The sequence below is a fragment of the Lampetra fluviatilis genome, chromosome 21 (genome assembly GCF_964198595.1).
Source record: "Lampetra fluviatilis chromosome 21, kcLamFluv1.1, whole genome shotgun sequence".
Classification (NCBI taxonomy): Eukaryota; Metazoa; Chordata; class Hyperoartia; order Petromyzontiformes; family Petromyzontidae; genus Lampetra; species Lampetra fluviatilis.
In genome coordinates this window covers 9,420,167-9,442,423 of record NC_136295.1, presented here as the reverse complement: position 1 = coordinate 9,442,423, position 22,257 = coordinate 9,420,167, and the positions used below count along the sequence as shown (strand labels likewise).

At 46.8% G+C, this 22,257-nt stretch overlaps 1 protein-coding gene across 1 annotated transcript in view; it reads right to left on the bottom strand.

Annotated features, from left to right (window-relative positions):
• Positions 1-22,257, bottom strand: part of LOC144938213 (titin-like) — a 335,325-nt gene that overhangs the window by 297,716 nt on the left and 15,352 nt on the right. Inside the window, 17 exon segments of the mRNA XM_078866029.1 lie at positions 76-336; positions 1,958-2,218; positions 3,333-3,596; positions 4,976-5,248; positions 6,467-6,733; positions 7,962-8,243; positions 8,700-10,399; positions 11,798-11,966; positions 12,133-12,297; positions 12,980-13,176; positions 14,830-15,077; positions 15,593-15,823; positions 16,846-17,036; positions 17,521-17,663; positions 19,240-19,425; positions 19,634-19,706; positions 20,935-21,193. Coding sequence (XP_078722155.1) covers positions 76-336; positions 1,958-2,218; positions 3,333-3,596; positions 4,976-5,248; positions 6,467-6,733; positions 7,962-8,243; positions 8,700-10,399; positions 11,798-11,966; positions 12,133-12,297; positions 12,980-13,176; positions 14,830-15,077; positions 15,593-15,823; positions 16,846-17,036; positions 17,521-17,663; positions 19,240-19,425; positions 19,634-19,706; positions 20,935-21,193 — 5,170 coding nt within the window.

Here is a 22,257-nt window from a genome sequence, read left to right as displayed (position 1 = left end):
ACATCGGCGAAGGAGACCATCGCATCTCATCGGCCCAAGAGGCCAAAGGGGAAGCAATGGAGGCAAGTGACTCACCTTCGACCTTCAGCTTGGCGGCGGTTTTGGACGTGGCCACCTGGTAGCTGTACTCGGCCTGATCTGCCAGCGTGGTGGAGTCCACGATGAGACGACGCACTCGGCCATCGTCCTCACAGTGCACGCGGTTCGTGAGCGTCAGCTCCTTGCCGTCCCGCAGCCAGTGACCCAGAACATCGGGGTTCACGACCTCGCACTCGAACACGGCCACCTGCGACTCGGACACCGAGATGTCCTGCAGGGGCTTGCTGATGGCTCCACCTGTGCAGGAGGACAACGAGAGTGAACGCTTTGTCATGGTAGTAACCCTTTTCCGTTTCGATAACGTACACGTACGGAAGAAAAAATTAAAACAAAAATTACTTGATCAGCAACTGAGGCTCCCACAAGGCAGAGGTCGCAAACGGGCTTTGATTCCTTACCCGTACCTGGCCGCACCAGGGTCGCAAATGGGTACCCATACCCGTACCCGGCCGGGTACGGCTTCACGTTCCCTACCCGTACCCGTACCCTACCCGAAATGAGTGACAAACGGTTACTCACCAGTGACTCACGGCCTACCCGTACCCGTACCCGGCCGCACCAGGGTCGCAAACGGCTACCCGTACCCGTACCCGGACGGGTACGGGTAGCCGGGTATCGGGTAGGGTACGGGTATCGGGTACCCGGTTGCGACCTCTGCCACAAGGCCATGCGGAAGGGCGTGTGGGACAGTTTGGCGCCGGCTATCATGGAGTGCGGTTGTGTCGCTAAGGTTCTCTGCGGGCGAATAACAATGTCTTTAAAAACAACGGCGCTACGCCTCTCTAAATAAAATTAATGCAGAACCGCTTGCGCGTTCCGAGATTCAGCGATGAATGGGGCACCCCACCCTTGCAAACGTCTCGGAACAGGGAAATGTATACTGTACACGTGTATATTTTCGCTCAACGACTAATGATAATTCGCGTTGGCTGATGAGTCATTTTTTAATCCCCTTGAAGCTTTGATGATGTGAATGCAGAGACCAGTGAATTACAGCAGCTATGTAGCACTTTCATTGGGTAAAGCACACACGTGCATATGATAGGGTTTGGCCCAATCCATCTACTGTAGATGTCGCCTTAAACACATAAGCAGCGTTTTCACGTTCGAAATTAAGTGTAGAAATTGACACAAATCCAAAAACCAAACAACATGAACGCATTCAGTGCTCCCCCCCCCCCCCCCCATGGTTATTCGATAAACACAATCTGTTAAATGGCATGTGTCACAAGCAAGCAGAAAACGTATTTGTAGGCTGGCCCATTTAAGTGGAACAATTGGGTATAAGCCAACATATTCCTTGTTAACTCATAAATGCTCTTTCTCTTTTCAAATTTGTGAACATTAACGGTGGATGAATGCGTTCAAGCAGAGAAGATAGGGTGCACATCATTTTGACGGTTGGTTCACGTAGCTTAAGGCAACATGACTGGCGGCTTTGATGAAATGTTAGTTTCCCCTTAAAAGTGCCACCACACACATAGTATGTATGTATGTAGCCAACCATGCTAATTGGAGGTGTGGTAGAAAAACAACAAACTCAACACAACAGGCCGTTGTAAACAAATTAGTTTTCAATTGAAATTTGAAAGTGCATGGCTCCATAGTGGCTTCCTAATATCGGAAAGAAAAGCGTTTCAGACGTCCGCAGAAGCGCATCTGAAAAGCGCGCGATTCAGTGACCACCGTCTTTGTTCGGTGGCCAGCCAAAAGCCGCTGCCGCGAGGATGACCGAAGTTCGCGTGATGATGGTTTACGTTCCTTGACGAGATCAGCGAGGCATCGTGTTTCGTTTACGGCAAGCTCATTGTGTGTGATGGGCGCGACCTCGTGATGTATTATGAGGTGAGAGAGTTACCGGACACGCTGAGGACGCCGCTGGTCTTCTTCTCTCCCATGGAGAAAGTGTACTCGCCCTCGTTGTCCTTCATCACGTTGGACACGGTGAGTCTGTGCACCTTGCCCTTCACTTCGATCTTGCACTTGTCGTCCGATTTCACCTCCTGGCCTTTGAAGAGCCAGATGGTGTCCACCCCGGAATGAGACAGCTCCACCTCGAAAGTCAGATTCTCGGTCTCCATGCACGATTTGTCCTCCAGGCCACGGATAATTTTAACCTCTGTGTGCAAACAACAAAAAATGAGAACAAAAAATGAGCGCTTGAGCTTGATTTTAATTTTTGTTTTCAAGTTGACGATAAAATATGCTCCATTCATTATCAGTGAAAATTCTACGAGCCACACCTTTTCAATTGTTGTTCATTTACTCAATTAACAAGATTTTAAGATCACTCATTGCAGTGACGAATCTATTGAGCTATTAAAATGACCTTGACATACAAACCATTTTTTCAATGTTATATGACAACTTTATGCTATCACAGTGTTAACATATCTTATGACTTTGAAACCCGCCCACCTCCTACGCATTCCACAAGTAATGACTAATCCCATATCTGCATTTCCCATAAATATGCTAAATTCCTCTTGATATGCAAATTATTTTGTCAAGGCGCTCTTCCCCCTCCAACCCAGCTTAAATAGACGCTCCAAGCCTGGTGGTGTTTCATTCAGACGCTGTCTTTTCGAGAGACCTGTTCTTCACCTGAGGACGGCTGCTTGTGTTGTGGCCGAAACGTGGTGAGAATTATTTTATTATGTTTTATTTTTATTATTTCCCTTCTACGTGACTTTACCGAAAGAACCAAGAAGATGAATCCCTGCAGTCACGAAAGCTTTAAATCGAAAAATATCTTACAAGATGAGCTGGCCAAGACGACTTAGATGTCAGAGGATTGAACCAACACCACCGAGATCCTGGCATTGAATCCAGGTTTGAGTCGCAGGGCCACCAACAGGCTTCCCGTAAAAAGGCTTCACATTGAAATTGACATTTCACTTCATTTTGCCTAAATTCCAGCGCCGTTCATTTAAAAAATAAAAATAATACTGTCACGTGATGCAAGTGTCTGCCCATGGTAGTGCATGTAATAAAGTGTGCCCCCCTCTCAAACGTTGCACTCGAAGAATCTGTTTGAGTGGACCCCGTGAACAGAGCAGATCATCGCCATGCGCATCCCATCACGAGGCGATTCACAGCTCTGCTCGGAGTTCTGAACGGATAGCAACTCTCACGACACGATTGCCGCAAGCAGAATTGGACTAACATTTTGTGTGGTGGGGGGGGGGGCAGGGCAGGGGGAGAAAGTCTCTCACACAAACAAAATAACTTACCCTCGACGGTGAGCTTGCAGGTGCTCTCGGCACGACCGATAACGATCTTGTACTGCCCCTCGTCGGAGGCGAAGGCCGTGGTGAGCACGAGCCTCTGCTTGTTGCCCTTGGTAATGAACTGGACGCGGTCGCTGGCCTTCAGGAGCTCGCCGTTGTGGTACCACTTGGCCCCCGGCACCTCTGCCTGGGAGACCTTGCACTCCATCGAACCCTTGGTGCCCTCCACCACTGACACGTCTTTCAGTGGCTGCAGCAGCTCAACGGCTGAAGGAGAATGTTTGCGGGGGGGGGGGTGGAGGAGGACACAACAAAGAGGCACGCTTAAAACTGTCATCCCACTATTTTGTTTCGTTACGTTTTGTTGCCGTTTGCTAGCGTTGTCCGCCACGACCGATGATGACGCTGCTGGTGCTTACGTGACTCGTTTGTGTGTGTGTGACTGTGGCTGTAATAGTATCGTGACTAACAGTGTCGTGTTTAGTGTGTGTGTGTGACTGTGGCCGTGATGGTATCGTGACTGACAGTACCGTGACTCGTGTGCCGTACTGGCGTTCATAGGTGCTCGCAAACAGGACTTGCCTCAAAAGTCGGTTAAAGCTATATGGGTGATCTTTGTCTTGTAAAGACCCATTACATGAGTGCCAAATCTCTCCACCAATGGTCGCACAACAAACTTATGGAAAAATAAAATGTAAAACTTGAGATGTCGCATCATAAAAATATCAATGGTTTGTAACAAATGCTTCAATTGAAATTACTATGGTATGTCTCAAGAGTGGATACCATGATACACTGTTCACATAAAACATTAAGTGCATTTCCTTTAGGCCTAAAAATTGTTTCTGTAAAAGTTCTGTCAATGTTCATTGATGATAATGATGAAGTAATTTAGAATTATAGCTGATACCAATTTTGTGTATTTTCTTAAACTATTAAGTTGTATTTATATGCTACTGTTTCATTGCTATCAGTGCTGAATGTTTTAATACGAGTAAACTTTTTCCGACTTTTCTTAGCAAGTCTACGAAACATATACGTTCCATTTCATGAACAGAAATCAAGATTGCTTTTTAATTTACGCATTATTACAAGCCTAATTATCTAAATTAGGTGTTTAAAATACCATTGTTTTCAATAGCCGACATTGGAATAGTGTCCCATACAGGCTGAAAATCGTGGATCAGTTTTGTAAGTAAATTTATTTCTATTTTCTTTGGGTCTTTCAGTAAAGCCACGTAGATAGAAAAAAATAACAAAAATCAAAATCACGACGTTTAGATCGCAACACAAGCAATCATCTTCTTTTTTCTTCACCTGAACATGATTGCTCGTGTTGCGATCGAAACGTCGTGATTTTTTTTTTCTACGTGGCTTTCTCGAATGACCCAAAGAATATGAATTCCTGCAGTCACGAAAGCTTTAAGTCAAGATACATTTTATTGTATAATTGTTATTTAATTATCGTCCTGCATTCTTGAATACATGCAATTGTAGTTATATCGGCTAGTCAAATAAATATCCAAAGTCTGCGCTCTCTATGGTTTCCTGGGTGAAGAAGTGGGCCCCAATCCTGGCCCGCCGGCCGGGCTGAAAACCGCAGCAACAAAATTCGACGGGAGAAACGCTCCAATCAGAAGCCTCACATTTGACGTCGAGCTTTCCCGTCGACTTGATGTCCTGCTCGAACGCAACGAAGGAGTACTTCCCGCCGTCCTCCTTGTTCAGGTCCTCGATGAGCAGCTGCTGGGCCTGCTTGTCGATGACGATGTGCACCCGTTCGCTGGGCTGCACCTCCTCCGTTCCCTTGAGCCACTGGCCCTCGACGCCCGGGTGCGAGAAGCGCACCTCGAACTGGGCGATGTCGCCCTCACAGAGCGACAGGTCGCTCAGCCCCTGCATCAGGGTCACGGCTCGGGCTGCACGCAGACACACGCACGCAAAGTGCCAAGCGCAAAGTCAGCCGAAGTGTGAATTGCTGCTGTCACGTCTGTAGTGCTACGTCGCTTACACTTGATGGGAAAACAGTCGGGTTGATCGATGATCTGGCACTCGCCGATTCGTATGTATGTTTAACTTCTTTCGTACCGTACGTAGCCAACCGTGCGAGTCGGAGGTGCGATTAACTCCAGTCGCTCGCTCACCGGTGGTCAGTCGCCTCCTTGTCACTCGACTATCGCTCCTACCATGGTTACTCTTCACGCGAAATTCACTCATTTATGCCTGCAACTATGGTGAGGACTCGGTCTACCAGACTGACTGTTTCGTCTCATCCATCACACTGTGTCCATAATGACAACTCTGTCCAACCACCACTCTGCAGATCACGACAACGCTCTTACTGCACTGCTCGACTCTGGAGATCCCTCCCATCGTCTCCTTTCCCGAGCTCTTAAAAGGCTGGCTCAAGTCAAGAAACGTATCGGCTCTTTGTCTACAACAACCTTAATTGTGCTGTTTGTTGCTGGCAGCATAAAATGTTGATTTAAATAAATCAGAAATTATAATAATAACTATTTGGAAGTGGCCGGGAGGCTCAGAGGTGAGAAGATGTATAAGCTTATGAAGGTGGATTGTGGTGGGTCATGAGCATTGGCATTTGGGAAATGTGCCTGAAGGTGGTTTGTGCCACACGATGCATGAGTGTGTGATTAAAACCAATTCATATGAGAGAGCAACATGAAGCTACCTGTTTGTACTGCCGACAACTTTATACAAAAATATCGCCGATGTTTATTTCGACTTTCTCAATTCTAAATTCAAACCCGTGCTCTTATTTTGTTGCGTTCACATTGACGTCATAATTTAAGCGTCTGAAAATATGCGGCCAAATGTTTTCCCAAGGTCACATTTACTCACAAATAACCATGCAATTTTGCAACCTGATACTAGGGGGCAGTCTCGTCGTTATCTTAAGCTTTAACGTCTTGAAAACACCTAAAACGATTGCTTTTTTGCCAACCATCTAACGGTTACCTGCGCGTACGTCGAACTTCTTCCGCACCACCGTAAGTGGCAAAACTGCGCCAATCGGAGGCGTGGTGCGAAGGACGACAACGAACCAAACGCAAACAGTGGCAGTTCCGTAGAAAGCCATTACAAACAGCGGCGGGCAAGCGGGCGTGCACAAAACGTACGCTTCATCTTGAGGTGCCCGACGGTGGTCTTGCCCTCGACCTCGAAGGTGTACTCCCCCTGGTCCTCCTTGGCGACGTCGCGGATGAGCAGAGTGTGGCGGCCACGGCGGGAGGAAAACTGGTACTTGGCACCGGCCTGGATCTCCTTGCCCTTGTGGAACCACTTGCCGTCGGAGTCGTCGCGCGTCACCACGCACTCCAGCTCGCCGCCCAGAGACTCGGGCACCTCGATGTCCTCAAGCTCCTTTGTGAACTCCAGAGGAGCGGCTGCGAGGAAGAAAATGTAACAGTCGGGGCTCTGGTTGTAGGTACGTTTGCGCGCCGTACGTAGCGCCAAACTCGCACCAATCGGCGCCGTCTATTTATCGATATCCCACTGAAATAATCTCGGCCAGGTGGCTCGGCAGGTAAAGCGAGTGGCCTCAAAATTGGAAGGTTGTGAGTTCAACAACTGGTCAGCGTTTAACCCAGCACGTCATTCCTCTCTGGTCAACAGTGGCTGCCACATTAAATGGGGAAATTTCCATGGCAGAGGTTTTTGGGTTAGATCGCGTAAATATAAATGTGTCGTTAAACCTGCCACCAACCGACACAGCCAATGAGTAAGGTTTGTCACCTAAACAAAACGTGCCAATTCGTTACGAGTACACCACGCCGGTGTGTTGGAGAGTAAACCCACGACATTTACAATTCGAGTACGACGTTTCACCGGTAATTATAACTGGCATCATGAAGCGACAGCCAGATTTGTGGAGTAATCCTCTACCACTGGGTTAAGGCTCTAAATAGGAGATACACCCAGCCTCATTGCTCCATTTGAGCAAGAAATCGCCGAATATTTGTTTTGATACGGGGTGATACATTCAAAGATAACCCATTTAAATAATAGGGAGAAATTACAGATCCCAAAAAAACATACAATTCATTTTCAAGCCTCCGTATGTCACCTACCAATCTCAATCCACTTATTACATCTTTCGACACCCTCGATTGTAAGCGAATGGCTGTATGACTCCGACTGTGCTGGAGCGATTTGCTTACTACGATTTCGATGATAGATCAGCAGAGGTGATTTGAAATAAGAGGTCCATTTTGAATTGGTGACCGTGGCAAGCACTCAAGTCAGACGACCGCTCCATGTGGTGGCATTTCAACCACTCGCTCTGCCTCACCTGAAGCCGTTGAATGGATCGCTATAACCTCGACCTCAAACTGTATCTGCTTCCCCAGCCATAGGAAGTGGGGTATCTTATAAGTTGATTATGCTGAAATTTAAATAATATTAAACGGCCATTGTACTTCATATACAATTTAAATCTTATATTGAAAAAACAGAGACAGTTACCGCTACCTTCACCCGACTAATGCGCAACGTATGCACGAACTTCTTTCACACTGCACGTATCCAACTGTACAAATCGGAGGTGCGCGGGGGAGTGGGGGGTTAATAACAACCTACACACAAAAAGGTAGTTTTAAAAGACCAAGCACTTACTTTCCACGATCAGTCTTGCCGTGGACTTTGTTTCGGGCTCTTCGATGAGGGCGCAGCTGAAATCAGCATCGTCATACACCTCGATGGTGAGCACGGACAGCATGTGCACCTTGCGGTCCGAATGCATCCTGTACTTGTCGCCGGAGAAAATCTCCTGGTCGCCCTTGAACCACTTCACCTTCACGAACGGCTCCGAGAGCTCGCACTCAAAGGTGGCCATGGTGTCCTTCTCCTTGGCGGGCACGTCCGCAAGCGGCTGCGTGAAAGTGATCACCTGCTTGGCTGTTGGAAACAACAAGACAGAGAGAACAAACGTGTGTCATTTTTTTTGCGTGTAACACGAATGTCATGGAGAGCACGAGATAGAACGTGTCTTAAAATTATAATTTAAAAGCCTTTCGTCAAGCTTCTATTAAGACGTCTTCCCCATGCGTTTTGTCACATATCACGCGGGCTGTTTTCAATCTTAATTTTCAGTTTTGAGCATACGCTGGTCAATGCAGGCTGCTTACAAGGGGACCCGCTTTACCAGTTCAGAGAGCACCGACCACTGGTGTCAGTCATGGCCAGGAATCGAACTGAGCTTTCTGGATTGATTAGGACAGAGTGGCAACCGCTGCATGCCACCGCTCCCCACAGGCACACTGAGAAAGTAAAGTCATATCAAAATATCTGTTCGAATGAGGGAAGAAAAAAATAATAAGAACGTACAAATCGAACTCATTTGCCGCTATTTACCTTGGACAAGCAGGAAAGCGTGGCTTGAGGTTTCTCCAACGACATTAATGGCCTTGACCATGACACTTGCCGAATCCTCGGCGACCACGTCCCTGATGACCAGCTCGCAGACGTTGTCCTCCGGCCAGTACCAGTAGATCCTCTCGGACTTCTCCAGCTTGATGCCATTCTTGAACCACTGGCACTCCGGGTCCGGCTTGCCCACCACTCGCACGCGGAAGTGCGCTTCGCCAAACTGGGGGACGGTCTGACTCTGGATTCGCTCAAGAATCTTGGGCGCCTCCATGCTGGGGGTGAACTGGAGCTTTTCCGGCTTGATGGTCGGGATGGTGATCTTGCCCTCGGGAAGCGGCTCCTTCGTTTCCTCTTCCGGAGCCTCCTTGGACCAGTGAAGGAGCTCCTCGCGCCTCTTGCGGAGCATCTCCTGGTAGTCCTCGTCCTTCTTTCGGCTCTTGAGTTCCACGGCCGTGATGGCCTCATAGTAGCCCTCCTCCGTCCGGCGCTTGAACTTGCTGCGCAGCTCGTCGGTCTCCTCGGTCTGCTTCTCGTGAATATTCCTCTCCGTCCTCTTCAGTTTCACCACCTCCACAGGCTGGCCGGCTGCCTCCGCCTGCTCGCCCTTTACCTTGACGACCTCGAAGAAAGGTTTGCCGGGCTCGGCCAGGCCCTCCGGTTTGGGCTCGGGGGCTTTGCGCAGGAGGGTCCTAAAGTCCTCTCTCAGCTGCACCTCGATCTTCACCGTGTGCTCAGCCTTGCCCTCGGGGTTTTCCGCAATGAGCTTCACTTCGCCCGAATCGTACGACTTGCAGTCCACGATGTCCAGGTAGTAAATGCCGTCATAGCGGAGGCGATATCTCTTGCTCTTGTGAATGAGCTGACCGTTGAGGTACCAGGAAACCCTCGGCTGAGGGTAGCCCGTGACGCGGCAGCGGTAGCGCGCCGTCTCGCCTTCGAGCACGCGCGCCGGCTCGGGGAAGAGCACGATCTCCGGCTTCCCCTTCTCCAGGGTGCCCTCGGTCGAGACACTGATGATGCCTCCTTCCAGGGCCTGCCGCTCCATTTCTTGGATCCGCTGAATGCCCCTGCGGCCCTCTGGCAGCTGGCTCTCCTCCACTAGGCTCTTCTCGTCCTTGACGATCAGAGTGGCCGAGGTCTGGTCGGCACCGTACTTGTTGGTGGCGCGGCAGGTGATGATGCCGCTGTCTCTGGGATAGGCGACCTCGTAGTCGAGGCTGCAGTAGCCGAACTCGTTGACCATCCTGAAGCGGTTGGCGGCGTCGAGGGGCTTGCTGTCGTGCAGCCACTCGACGACCATGGTCGGGTCGCCGATGGGCGTCAGCCGGCATTCGAAGTGAACGGGGCCGAACTGCTTGAGGCGAACGGACGTCAGCTTCTTCTTGAAGAGCGGCTTCTGCTCCTTCTCTTTGTCGTAGAGGTCTCCTTCTTCCCACTGCTCCTGTCCGTAGCGAAGGTGAAGGGGCTCGAGCTCTGGAGCGGTGATCTCCTTGAGCTTGTAGGTTCCCTTGGAGATGACCATCTTCCGCTCGGGCTCCGGCTCGAAGGCCTCGGCCTCCACGTTCACCTTGCAGCGGGTGGTGTCACGGCCGGCCTTGTTGATGGCGGTGCTGGTGTACCACGCCGAGTCGTGTTGCGTGGTCGTCTCAATGCTGAGGGCGCTCTCGCCGGTCGCGCCCTCGATCCTGTGGTGGTGGTGGTGATGTGCGCAGCAATTAATGCATATCGTATGTTTTACGGAAAAACAGTCATATTACAATAATTCATTTTATTTTTCCGCTAAGCCTTCAACTGAGAGCCAAGCGATAGTCTTTTTGACGAGACTGTTTTGTCCCATCCATGCTGTTCAATCGCCAGAATTAAAATAAAAACACTGAAATTGTTTTATTCTTTCCTAGCACTGCTCAACATTAGAATTCCCTCCCATCGTCTATGTTCCCAAGTTCTTATAGCCTTGCTCAATTCAAGAAATGTATTGATTCTCATCTATTACACCGATTGATGATATTGGGCCTTTGGGTCTGTGCGCAGCAACCGTGATAACAAAATGCAAATAAAAACATAGAATAGGCCTGTAGCGGCGTAATAGGTTCATAGCGTTTCAAGGAGTGTTTACCACACATGATGGGAATAATAACTGACGAGGTGTCCACACAGGTGGGTGCCCAATTTATACCACCATCTCCTGTCCATTTAACAAATCTACGTGACTCTTTGGTTCTTTCGGCAATGTCACGTAGAAAGAGAAAATAATAAAATAAATAATAGCATACGACGTTTCGATTGCAACACAAGCAATCATCATTAATTGATCATCGATTGCTTGTGTTGCAATCGAAACGTCGTATGCTAGTATTTAATTTATTATTTTCTCTTTCTACGTGACTTTACCGAAAGAACCAAAGAGTAATTCCTGCTGTCACGAAAGCGCCAAATCAAATCTACGTGATCCGTCATGGAGAGTAAAACACCACGGAAACTCCTTACAGAAGCTTTCGGGTAACAACTGAAAAAAGACATTCACTGCATCGTGCTTTCAGATGCGCTTTTGTGGCCGTTTGGAACACTCGACCCTGATGATATTAGGAAATCAATGGAGCGATGCACTTTTAATCATCTACATTGAAAACTAATTTCTTTACAATCGTTTTTTGTGTTTAGTTTGTTGTCCTTCCACCGCACCTCAAATTAGCACGGTTGGCTATATATGGTGCGAACATACATACAATTTAAATCTGATCATGAATAGGCATTTTTGAAGTATCTACTTCGTACCAGCCCCCACGGTGTAAAGTATAGTTTTCAACTCTTATTATCCACTCCATCTCTCTGGCTTCTTTATTTATGCGCTGTGAAGAAAAGCCATTGCCTGAAACATTGCCTATTATATAGTTTCCCTTTTAATTCCACAGTGTTATTGACGAATGTGTTGAGTTTGTTTTGCTATACGATCCACACACTCTTGGCACCAAAAAGGCCGCGAAGATTTACAGACGTGTTGCCCCCATGCCCTGGCTTGGCGCTGCATCTCATCAAACGGAAAGCCCGCACGGTAGCACATGTACGTGTAGGGAAATACTTGCCTCATATTAGGAAACTTCTGTGAAGAAATTATCTCGCTGTTCTTGAGCCAGACAATGTCCGGAATGGGATTGCCCGCGGCTTTGACGGAAAGCTGCACAGGTGCACCCTCCTTCACACTGACGTTGCGTAACTTTTCAACAAAATGGGGTCTGGACAAATGTTCTTTGGCTGTGAACAGATACCAAAAACCATACACGTCAGATTGTTTTTTTTCAATAAAACAAAAAAAGTTTATACCGAGAGAAAGCTTGTTTTCTTCTGTTGTTGTTCAAACAATTAGTTTTTACAATTACAAAATGTTCTTAAAAATTGTTTTTTAAAAGTCAATCCTTACCATCCACGATCAGCTGGACGGTGATGGATGTTTTTCCAGCCCTGTTCTCGGCAATCACAGTCCATTCTCCGGTATCGGCCGGCATGGCTGGGATTATGATCAACGACTGTGTTCCATCCTCCTTAATCACAATCTTGTGTGTGTAGTCATTCACAACCTGGTGCCCTGCACATCGAAACCACACACGTTGTATGAAGAAATATATTATTTTCGCTCGACGTGTTAATTTACGTACAAATTCTTTAACACTTTGAAGTCACTGATTGATCCAGGTAAGCTAAGAAAAATATACTTGATGTCAAATAAATTATTACGTGGAAAACTAAACAAAAGTGCATCTAAAATGTATTATATCACTGCATAATAAACAATAAAAAAAAATATTTAAAATGTAATGTTATTTATGAATAAGAAAAAGTACAGTCCTGACATTGCATGCTCACGCCACTGCAGGCAGAAGGGCCACTTTGGGCAGAACATTTAGAAAGAGGTGGAAGTACCCACACTTTACCCCACCACACGTGAACTGCCAATCGACTCTAACTGTGGTGTACCCATCCATGCTGCTAGGGGTGGCATTTACCAAACGTGCACCCATTGTTTCAACTGCCATGCCAAGATATTGAATTGAACCGATGACCTCTAAATCACGAGACCAGCGTTGACAATTACACCACGTCTGCATCCCCACAACTATTATTTATTACATCATTAACGATAACCAAGACGGCTATGTGATTCGTTGATTACTTCGTTATAACAATAATAATCATAATACGTGATAAAAAAAAAATGCATTTAACGCGAAGGTTGCAACAAACGTTTGGACGATGTCGCACGCACGTACCGTTGTGGAACCAGACTGTGTCTGGCATTGGCCTGCCCACCACTTTCAGGTCAAAGCGAGCAGTCTGTCCTTCGGGCACTTGGACCGAGTTGGGTTTTTGTACAAAGACGGGTTTGTAGAGGCGCTCGATCACGCTCTCGTCTGTCTCGTCCAGCCGGCGCACTGGCGAGTGGCTGGGCGAGCGCGGTGACATGGAGCTATCGCGCGGACACGCAGACAGAGAGGGGAGCACGACGCGAGATGAAGAGCCGTGCCCCAATACACGTTCTACGAAAACATCGCCACGATCAGCCAATCCACTGGCGGATGAAGGCCTCTCCAAGCTGCGGCCACAACCCACGGTCCTGGCATCTAATAATCCGCCGAGCAGCTGCACATGAGCTGAATTCATTGTCTTTGGCTTGATACAGCAAAAAATTGCTTGATACAGCAATTTTGCTGTGACGGTTTCACCTAAAGACGGAAGCTGGTGTTGCCTCCGAAACGTCGTGATTTAATGTATTTGTTTTCTTTTAACCTACGTGACTTTACCGAAAAAACCAAAGAGTATGAATCCTTGCAGTCATGAAAGCTTCAAATCTAGAACTGAATTCATTGCTCCATCTGCCCAGCGGACTCTCTCTCGGACACGTTCCTTTCCAAGGTGCCACTCCATTATGATTCTTAACTGCCGACAATCGTGCCTTCTCGCGACGATTCCTGCCCAAGGCCCACTTACTTTGCTTAAATGTTCTGAACGATGTCATCAACCTGCATATTTTCTCGACTCTGTTCGTTCCTCTTTCTCTCAATGCCATTTCAAGCATGCAGAGTCTGTGTCATTTAATTTAATTTAACACATTGAAACTAGGTTATTGTAAAAAAAAAAATGTATTTAACACCCATAAATGTAAAATGCCAAATGGGAATTTAATGGATTCATGCAAATTCAAAATGGCCAGCAGTATGAATTGTATACTTCAGTAGGAGCTGTAATTGATATCCGTGTGTTGGATGATGGATTTGGCTGCCTTACACACCAGGTGTGTTCAATTCTGTTAATGGAATGATTGACTAATTGTCTTTCAACGCAAACACATAATGTAAGCACTGAAGAAATTTCTTAGAAAAACTTTTTTTTTTGGGGGGGGTGCCTTAATTTATGAAAACACAAGTTATGGAACATACACCAACGTAATAAATCAACTTGCAAAGATTTTAATAATTCTGGGTTTTTTTTTTTACACCCTCTAGCTTTTGTACGCTGCAGAAATTGGTTTGGTTTGTTATGAAAGTGTTGGTCAAAGGCGAAATAATCGGAATATTACGACTGCATTCATCATCATCATCTGTCCCTGCAATTAGCTCATTAGTGATGATGGCTACCCGAAATTGTATCCTCCACCGTCTTCTATCTTTGGGCCAGTTGTACTGCTTATGGTTAGAGACACACAGAACCATCATGGACATACATTTGGCTGAATTATAATGGTAATAACACCAGAGTTGAGTTTTCATCCAATTAGCAGTTCCAACAACAGTAACCAATGCGGGCTCGCATTTTTGTGGACGTTTTATTACAAAGCATATTTGTGCCATAAGCATATATGGCTCGGACAAAGCTTGCAATGTGAAGTCTACACTGCTTAGCTCGCATCACTTCCCCGTCTAATCCGCGCACCTTTGGGCCTCGGTTTACACTTGCGTGAAGCCTTGTGCGTGGCACGACGTCAAAAGAGAACAAATGATTGAATTTATTTTATACCTACGTGACTTTACCGAAAGAACCAAAGAGTACAGAACAAATGACCACGACGCTGCTTACTGCCGTCGATGCTACTGCTGCTGCAAAAAACACGTGATGGACTCACCGGAAGCGCTTGGCCACCTGCGGCGGCATTCCGATGCCAGTGTAGGCCTCCCGAGCTGCGGCGGGCTCCACGAAGAGTTTGGCGGAGCAGATGGCGTTGCCGCGAGCGTTGCTGGCGAGCACCGTGTAGACACCCTCGTGCTCGGCTTGCACCAAGGGGATGCGCAGGCTTTGCAGCCCCTCGCCGGAGCTCTCAATGTGGTTGCGCTCGCTGGCGCGGACGCGCTGGCCATTCTTATACCAGGTGATCTGCCAACGGGACGACGGACAATGGTGTGTCTCTCATGCGTGGTCCGTGCGGGGGCTGTACCGATTCGCGGGTTCGTTCACACGGCGATGATTGACCGACAGATCAAGTCGGATGATGGTGCGAGTCCAGATGGGTGAAGGGGGAGTGGGGGGGGGGGGAAATTTTGACTGCTCGGTAATTTATTTATCGCTCGTGCCAACCGTGACTCAAGCGAGTCCTGGGGATGGGTGTGAGTTTGTATTCCGCCTTCGATAGCCTCAATTTGCAACCATCTGGCATCAGGATTTAACAAATAGCGCAGGAGACAGCCCAACGTCCCTAAAGCCGACTCACACTTCGCCACAGATTTCATTAAACATCGTTGCAGGATTTATTGCTGAGAAAACTAATCAAATTCGCAGTGTGGGCCTGCAGGTTGCAATAGACCTGTCACGAACAAGATAGGATTACCGAGCACAAGGGAGCAAGCAACATAAGCTGGGATAAATTCATGCTGAGCTTTAACAATACTGACCTTGGGCAATGGGCTCCCAGACACTTTGCAGTGATAGGTGACCGTCATTCCCTCGAACACACGGTAGCTCTTGATCTTGGTCTCGAAGGCCGGCTGTGCAGCATCCTCATCGGGCACGTCCACAGCCATATCCTCGCCGTCCTCCTTGAGCAGCTCCTCCAGGGTCAAGTTGATGATTCGGTACTCGATCTCCCGGATGATGCGCTCCTCAAAGGAGGAGATGTGATATTCCTGACGCAGCGTGCCAAACGACGGCAGAGAGAACAGAGGTCTCGTCAAAACGGGGTACAATTTAACGGCACGCATTATGAATATCGAATCTTAAATTTAAAAAAAAATTCTTATGGCCCAATCTCCTCTCTCCTCTAAACCCAGGAGCACAAGGTTCGGGATGCGACCTATGCCCGCGGAGTTTGTGTACCCACCTCCCTGCATCGCGGTTCATACTTTGTATTGGGATCTTATTGAAATACAATTAAATATATATATATAAAATGTATACAGAGATATTGGACATTTACGTGACAACCATTTTGTGAAATAACCTGAGGCATGCGAGTCATGGGGGAGAATTTACCATAATTCGCCACTCTGCTCAATACAGATTGGGGAAGGCAGGGAGCACAGAAGTACAGTCCAACAATGGAATTTGCTGCTGTGCGCCTCTGTTGCCCACAACGCCTATAACACCTGTATTACGTATGGTGGTCGCCCATCCAAACTCTTTTCAGGCTCACCTCTGCCTAGCTCACCAATATCTGATGTGGTCAATCAGGGTGATATGGTCATACACAAAAGAGACAATTAGATAAATCTACGTATTTAGTTGTTTATCCTTTCGTAGACGTAACTGTAATTCAATGTAATGTAAAAAAGCTACATTTGAACCAACTGTCGTACACAGTTGTTAAAGTTCTGCTTGTTTTCGACATTCCAGTTTGCTTAAAAAACAAATCAATTGACTCTGCTGGGTGGTGGAGGGTTGTATGCATGTATGTTGAACTTATTTTGCAAGTACGTAGCCCAACCATGCAAATCGAAGGTGATGAGGAATGACAAGAAACTAAACACAAAGGCCAGTTCTAAAGAAATTAGTTTTCAATTTAAATCTACATGATCTAACCTAAAATTAACAAATGACGTTATCATACTTTCAGTCTCAATGTCAAATGTATAATGGTCAAAAGGTTAAGGTGTTGGTTAGGATAGATGCAGATTATTTATTTATTTATTGTTCTCTTTTTAAGTTTTACCTGATCCTCGGCAATAGCTGGACCCATCCTCTTGCGGATGATGGCATGTTCTTTCTCGTATTCGGTGGCTGTAACTTCAGGTGCAAATTCACCCTCCTTGGGTCCTCTGACAAGTTGCGTGGTGTAAGTGATGTCCTTAGTCGCCACGCTCTGATGTATCTGCTGCTGTTGCAGATACGCTTCATATTCAGCTGTCGGAGAAAAACAAATGTAAAGGACACGAATTGCTTTAAATCTAATCATCGTCTCAAAAATGGCTCCGGCTTCTTCGAATGTTGAGAGTGCTGAATCGTCAATAAACCCAACTGCTGCTTTACTTTGAATTATATCAGGTGCAGCGAGGTAGGAACTGAGCGCCCAACTCCAAATGTTAAAGCAGGATAATTTGTCCAGTTGTATTCAATTGTACGTTCAACTTCCTTCGCACCGTGTGTGCCAAACCGTGCAAAATTGGAGGTGCGGGGGAAAGACAACAAACTAAACACAAAAATCAGTTTTATAGAAATTAGTTTTCAATCTAGATGATTTAAAAGTGCATAGCTCTACTGGCTTCCTAACAATGGGAAGGGTCGAGCCTTCCATACGGCCGCAGAAGCGCATCTGAAAGCACCACGAGACGATCACAATTGACGGTCGACCGCCCCCCCCCCCAAACCTCCACCGCCCCCAACTCACAATCTTCCATGAGCCGGGCAGAGGCGGCGGCATCTCCTTGCTTGTTACGAACAACGCACGTGTACTCTCCCGCGTCGTCAGAAAACGTCATCGATATTTCCAGGCTGCACTCCCCGGTCTCCTTGTTGTAGTGCACCTTGTATCTGCGTCCGAAAGAGAAGCGATGGCGCTGTTGGTCAACCGCTGACTCGTCGTGTGAAAACAAACGCGACGGAGATCGAACCGGCGACGTCCGGGTTGCGAGCTCCAGTGGGCCTGCCGTAATGCCGCAGGCAGCCTCTCTCGGCCGTGGCAGCTGAAACAATGGTGCATGTTTCGATTTAAAGCTTTCGTGACTGCAGGGATTCATCTTCTTGGTTCTTTCGGTAAAGTCACGTAGAAGGGAAATAATAAAATAATACAAATAAAACGTAATAAAACATTTTTATCACATTATTTTATTATGTTTTATTTTTATTATTAGAAGGGAAATAATAAAATAATAAACCAATAAAAATAAAACAATCAATTTCTTTTATTATATTATTTTATTATGTTTTATTTTTATTATTTTATTATTTCCCTTCTACGTGACTTTACCGAAAGAACCAAGAAGAACAATGGTGCATGGTTTCTTAAATCACACCCCCCACCCCCCCCTCCCCCTGCAATCTATCCACCCAGAAGTGTGAATGGGTAACGTGACCGTTGAAAGTCAATCGGCAGGTTCACACGTGTCGGGTAGAGTGTGGGTGCTCACACCACTTCCGAGATGTTTGCCGAGCGTGGAAGAGTAGGCCAAAATATCCCACACAGGGGCTTTCTAGACCTCCCTCTAGTGGAGGCCCTTCTGCGAGCAGTGGCACGAGAAAGCAATTGCAGGGCTGCACCTTTGAATTTTTGTTTTTACCTCTTGCTGCTCGTTACCTTGCTTAGCCTATGAATCTCATCATACCAACGATCATCGGCACACCAGGCTTTTAGTGGCTTGTGAGGAGGCTGTTGTGGTTCTTCAATGAATGAATTAAATGTAATGATTGCTGACGTCTGGGGCTCTGTTGATGAGGTGTTGACGTATTGTGAACACATTTCTGCGAGTAATTTCAATTTGGGTGGAATTACTGGAATGCCCTAATATAGAAAAAAAAACAAATATATATACTGCACATATATATATCTGAGTGAAGTGGCATAACAAGGTTATTGCACTTCACTCTGAATATGATTCCCATAACCTGGATTTGATTTCTGGCTGTGGCTATCATCAATAGCAAGCGATATCTGAACCAGCTCTGAGCCATCCTCCATAACCCTTCCACCAACCCACAGTGACCAGCTTTGGTCAGAAGTATAATCATGGGACGGAGAGGCCTTCATCCAACAGCGGATTGACAAAGGAAAATAAACATATATATATACACACATACACCATATATAAGCATATACACACATCCAGTTGTAAATAAGAATGGCCTATATTAGCAGGGAATTCAGCTTGTGCATACCCAGATAAGTTTATACAATCAATTGCTGCACCCAAACATCTATTCAATTGCTGCCATAATTCCCCCGTTCATTGGCGCGTGAAGTGGTTCACCGATGAGGAGATCACTGCGGACGAAGCATTAATTGGTGTGCATTTGATAAACGTCTCACCAACCGACTTATTCGAATTAGCACCGCGTTTTTTTTTCTTGCAGCGAAACAATAAAGGAGCCCCACAGGGTTAAGGCGGCCTACCTGTAGCCCGTCGTAAGAGGGATGCCGGACTTCTTCCAATACACGTGGGGCTTCGGGCTGCCCTTAATCTGGCAGTGAAAGACAACGCTGCCTCCCTCCACCAGGTGCTGAGGCTGCGGCTTCTGGATAAAATATGGGGCGATGCCATCGCCACCCGTGTCCGTGCCACTGGCCTCAGAATCCTCCCTGCGAGAGAAACAAAAACAAACACAGAAGTGCGAGGCATTAAGTCGGGCACCCGGTTTAGGGGTCACGTGTTTCGCCGGTGCCATAGATTCGTTTTGAACACGTAAAATGCTCACGTGCGCGAGTATAAGCCGCATGCTTCCCGAGCATCTTGGCTGCGTGACGCAACGGCAAGAGCGGTCCGGTGCGTGCGTGTGCTCCATCGTACCTTTTGGTCTCTGAAGTGGAACGTTCTGGAATGGTGCTGATTTCGGTCTCTCTCATTTCAAGCTCTTCAGAAACTGTGGTGTAGAGAAGAAGCATTAACAATAAGAATCGTTATTATTGAGAACATTTTCATAGTGCGCGGCTGTCAGTGACGACAACGTGTTTCACAGACAAGCGTTATCTGCCATTGGGTAATGCGGCCATGCATGACTCAATGAAAGTCATTTGCAAGTAATTATTGCAATTTGGCAAATTTGGACAGTGACTACTCTCTTTGGAAGAAGACAAAAAGATGACGGAATCTTTAATATCCACATCCCATATTTTGCATTAACATGCGAGCGATATTAAAACAAGGTTCCTTTAACGTTTATACTTTTTATACAATTCATCGGTGACCAAGCTGAGACCATCAACTCTGGCTCAGTGCTCTGACTCATGAGCCACCCAACAATCTAAAAAAATATATATTCTTCACCTCACAATACGTGCTTGGAATTAAACATCTATAAATTATGCAAATCGTGTGCTAATTATATGCTAATATGCCTCGAGGTTAATGAAACAAATGAAACAGAACAACAAGACGGGACTAACGAGACAAACAAAACAGTAGCAATCAGACAAAGGGAATCAGTTCTTGAGTCAAATAATCACCGCGTATCATGACAATGGATCAAACTGCCGGGGGTCTTCCCGGGGCCAGTCCACGAATCATCGCATGCCTAGTCTGCTCCTTCCAGTAAAAGGTGGCAAAGTGTAGCTACCCTCCGATACTTGCTCACATCCCTGCTGACAGTAGGGCATCCAATAGAGGGAGATCAAGAGGACCCCTCCAGAGGGTACGGTATTGTGGCCGCCTCTCCCACGCTGGCCAGAAATCTTGTAAGATACCCACCCTTTGCCCCACCGCACCCGAATTGCCGATAAACTTCTTCTTCTTGGTTCTTTCGGTAAAGTCACGTAGAAGGGAAATAATAAAATAATAAAAATAAAACATAATAAAATAATTCTCACGACGTTTCGGCCACAAAGCAAGCAGCCATCCTCAGGTGAAGACGTGACTTTACCGAAAGAACCAAGAATGCCGATAAACTGTTGCGCACCCATTCATACTGCTGAGCGGACAGAGACAGTGGCGACGGCGGTGGCGGGGGGAATTTGTGAAATTTTAATCGAACCGGCGAACACCGCGTTTGCAAGTTCCGCTGCCTGCACCACGAACCCACGCTGGCGCCCCTTCACCTCCTGGTCCGAATGCGTTTGAAAGTGGATGCCGAGCGGACGGGTGGACGCACACACCTTGAACGAGCAGGTACGATGACGTGCTGACAGTGCCGGCCTCGTTGGTGGCCGTGCAGGTGAAGCGGCCGCTGTCCTCCGCGAAGGCCTCGCGGATCGTCAGGCTGGCCACGCCCGCCTGGAAGGCGATCTGAAAGTCGGCGGAGCGTTCGATGCGGTACTCCTCGCGGAACCACATGATTGCCGGCATGGGGAAACCCGCCACCTGGCACTCCATCCTCACGGACTCGCCTTCCACTACCGTGGTGTCCTTAAGACCCTATAAACACAAATATATATACACGTAAATAATTATTCATAATCAATGCAATTACCAGCGAAACGTCGTACTCAAAAATTGTATATGTTGTGGTTTCACGCTTCAACACACAGGTGGGCTAAAGCAGTGAACTATTTGTCTTTTGTCAAAGTGACAACTTTTTTGCTGATTGGCCGTGTCGGGTGGTGGAGGGTTACGACACATTTATAAATAACGCGATCTAATCCCAAAAACGTTGATTATGACGTAAATAATTATAAACACACCTTTATTGGGTGCAAGCTTATTTGTGTCTTCACGTAATTTTTTTCATTTAGCCCATGGGCACTCGGTTTTCCAGAACAATGCTCTCCAGCGGTGTTTGTTCAAGCAAGAAAACTTGCGGCAAGTTTCGACATTCTGGATCTCATCAGCAGGGTCTGACTTGTTAAACAAATGCAGCTGGGCTTACAGATGTTATTGGAAAAACCATTCCATGTAAAATATAGGGCCCTGTTTACAAAAATATATTTATTTTGCACTTAAATATATCCTTTATGAACTGTTGAAGCAAGTGATGTTATAAAGCACTTAAAGTCAGCAAATCACATAAGGGGAATGGTGTGGCCAGCACTGCACTCAGTCACTCTTTTCTCCCACTGTACCAGTGACTCAGTTAAATCGGAGTTGACCTAGAGGAGGCCCAGGACCAGTCTCACACATCACCAGCCATGGCGGAGAATTAAACTCAGCCCACTTGGGTTCATAGCGCACTGCACAAACCACTGTGCCACAGCTTCCCACAGACGCTAACAAGCATAGCATCAACAAACAAATGTGCCTCTGCAACACAACCACTGAAAATCTTGTACCGGAAACATTCCAATTAAATACAAAAATAATCCTAAGTGTCAGGAGTATACATATACGAGTTTGCCTTTTTCATACAAATTCAAACCGCCACTTGTTTGTTTAGGTATGAACCGTGCACGATGCCAAGTCGACAATATTGCAGTAATCAACATTGATTTAAATCACATAACCTAATTGCATTTTATTATTGTACACCATCTCACGAATCAAAG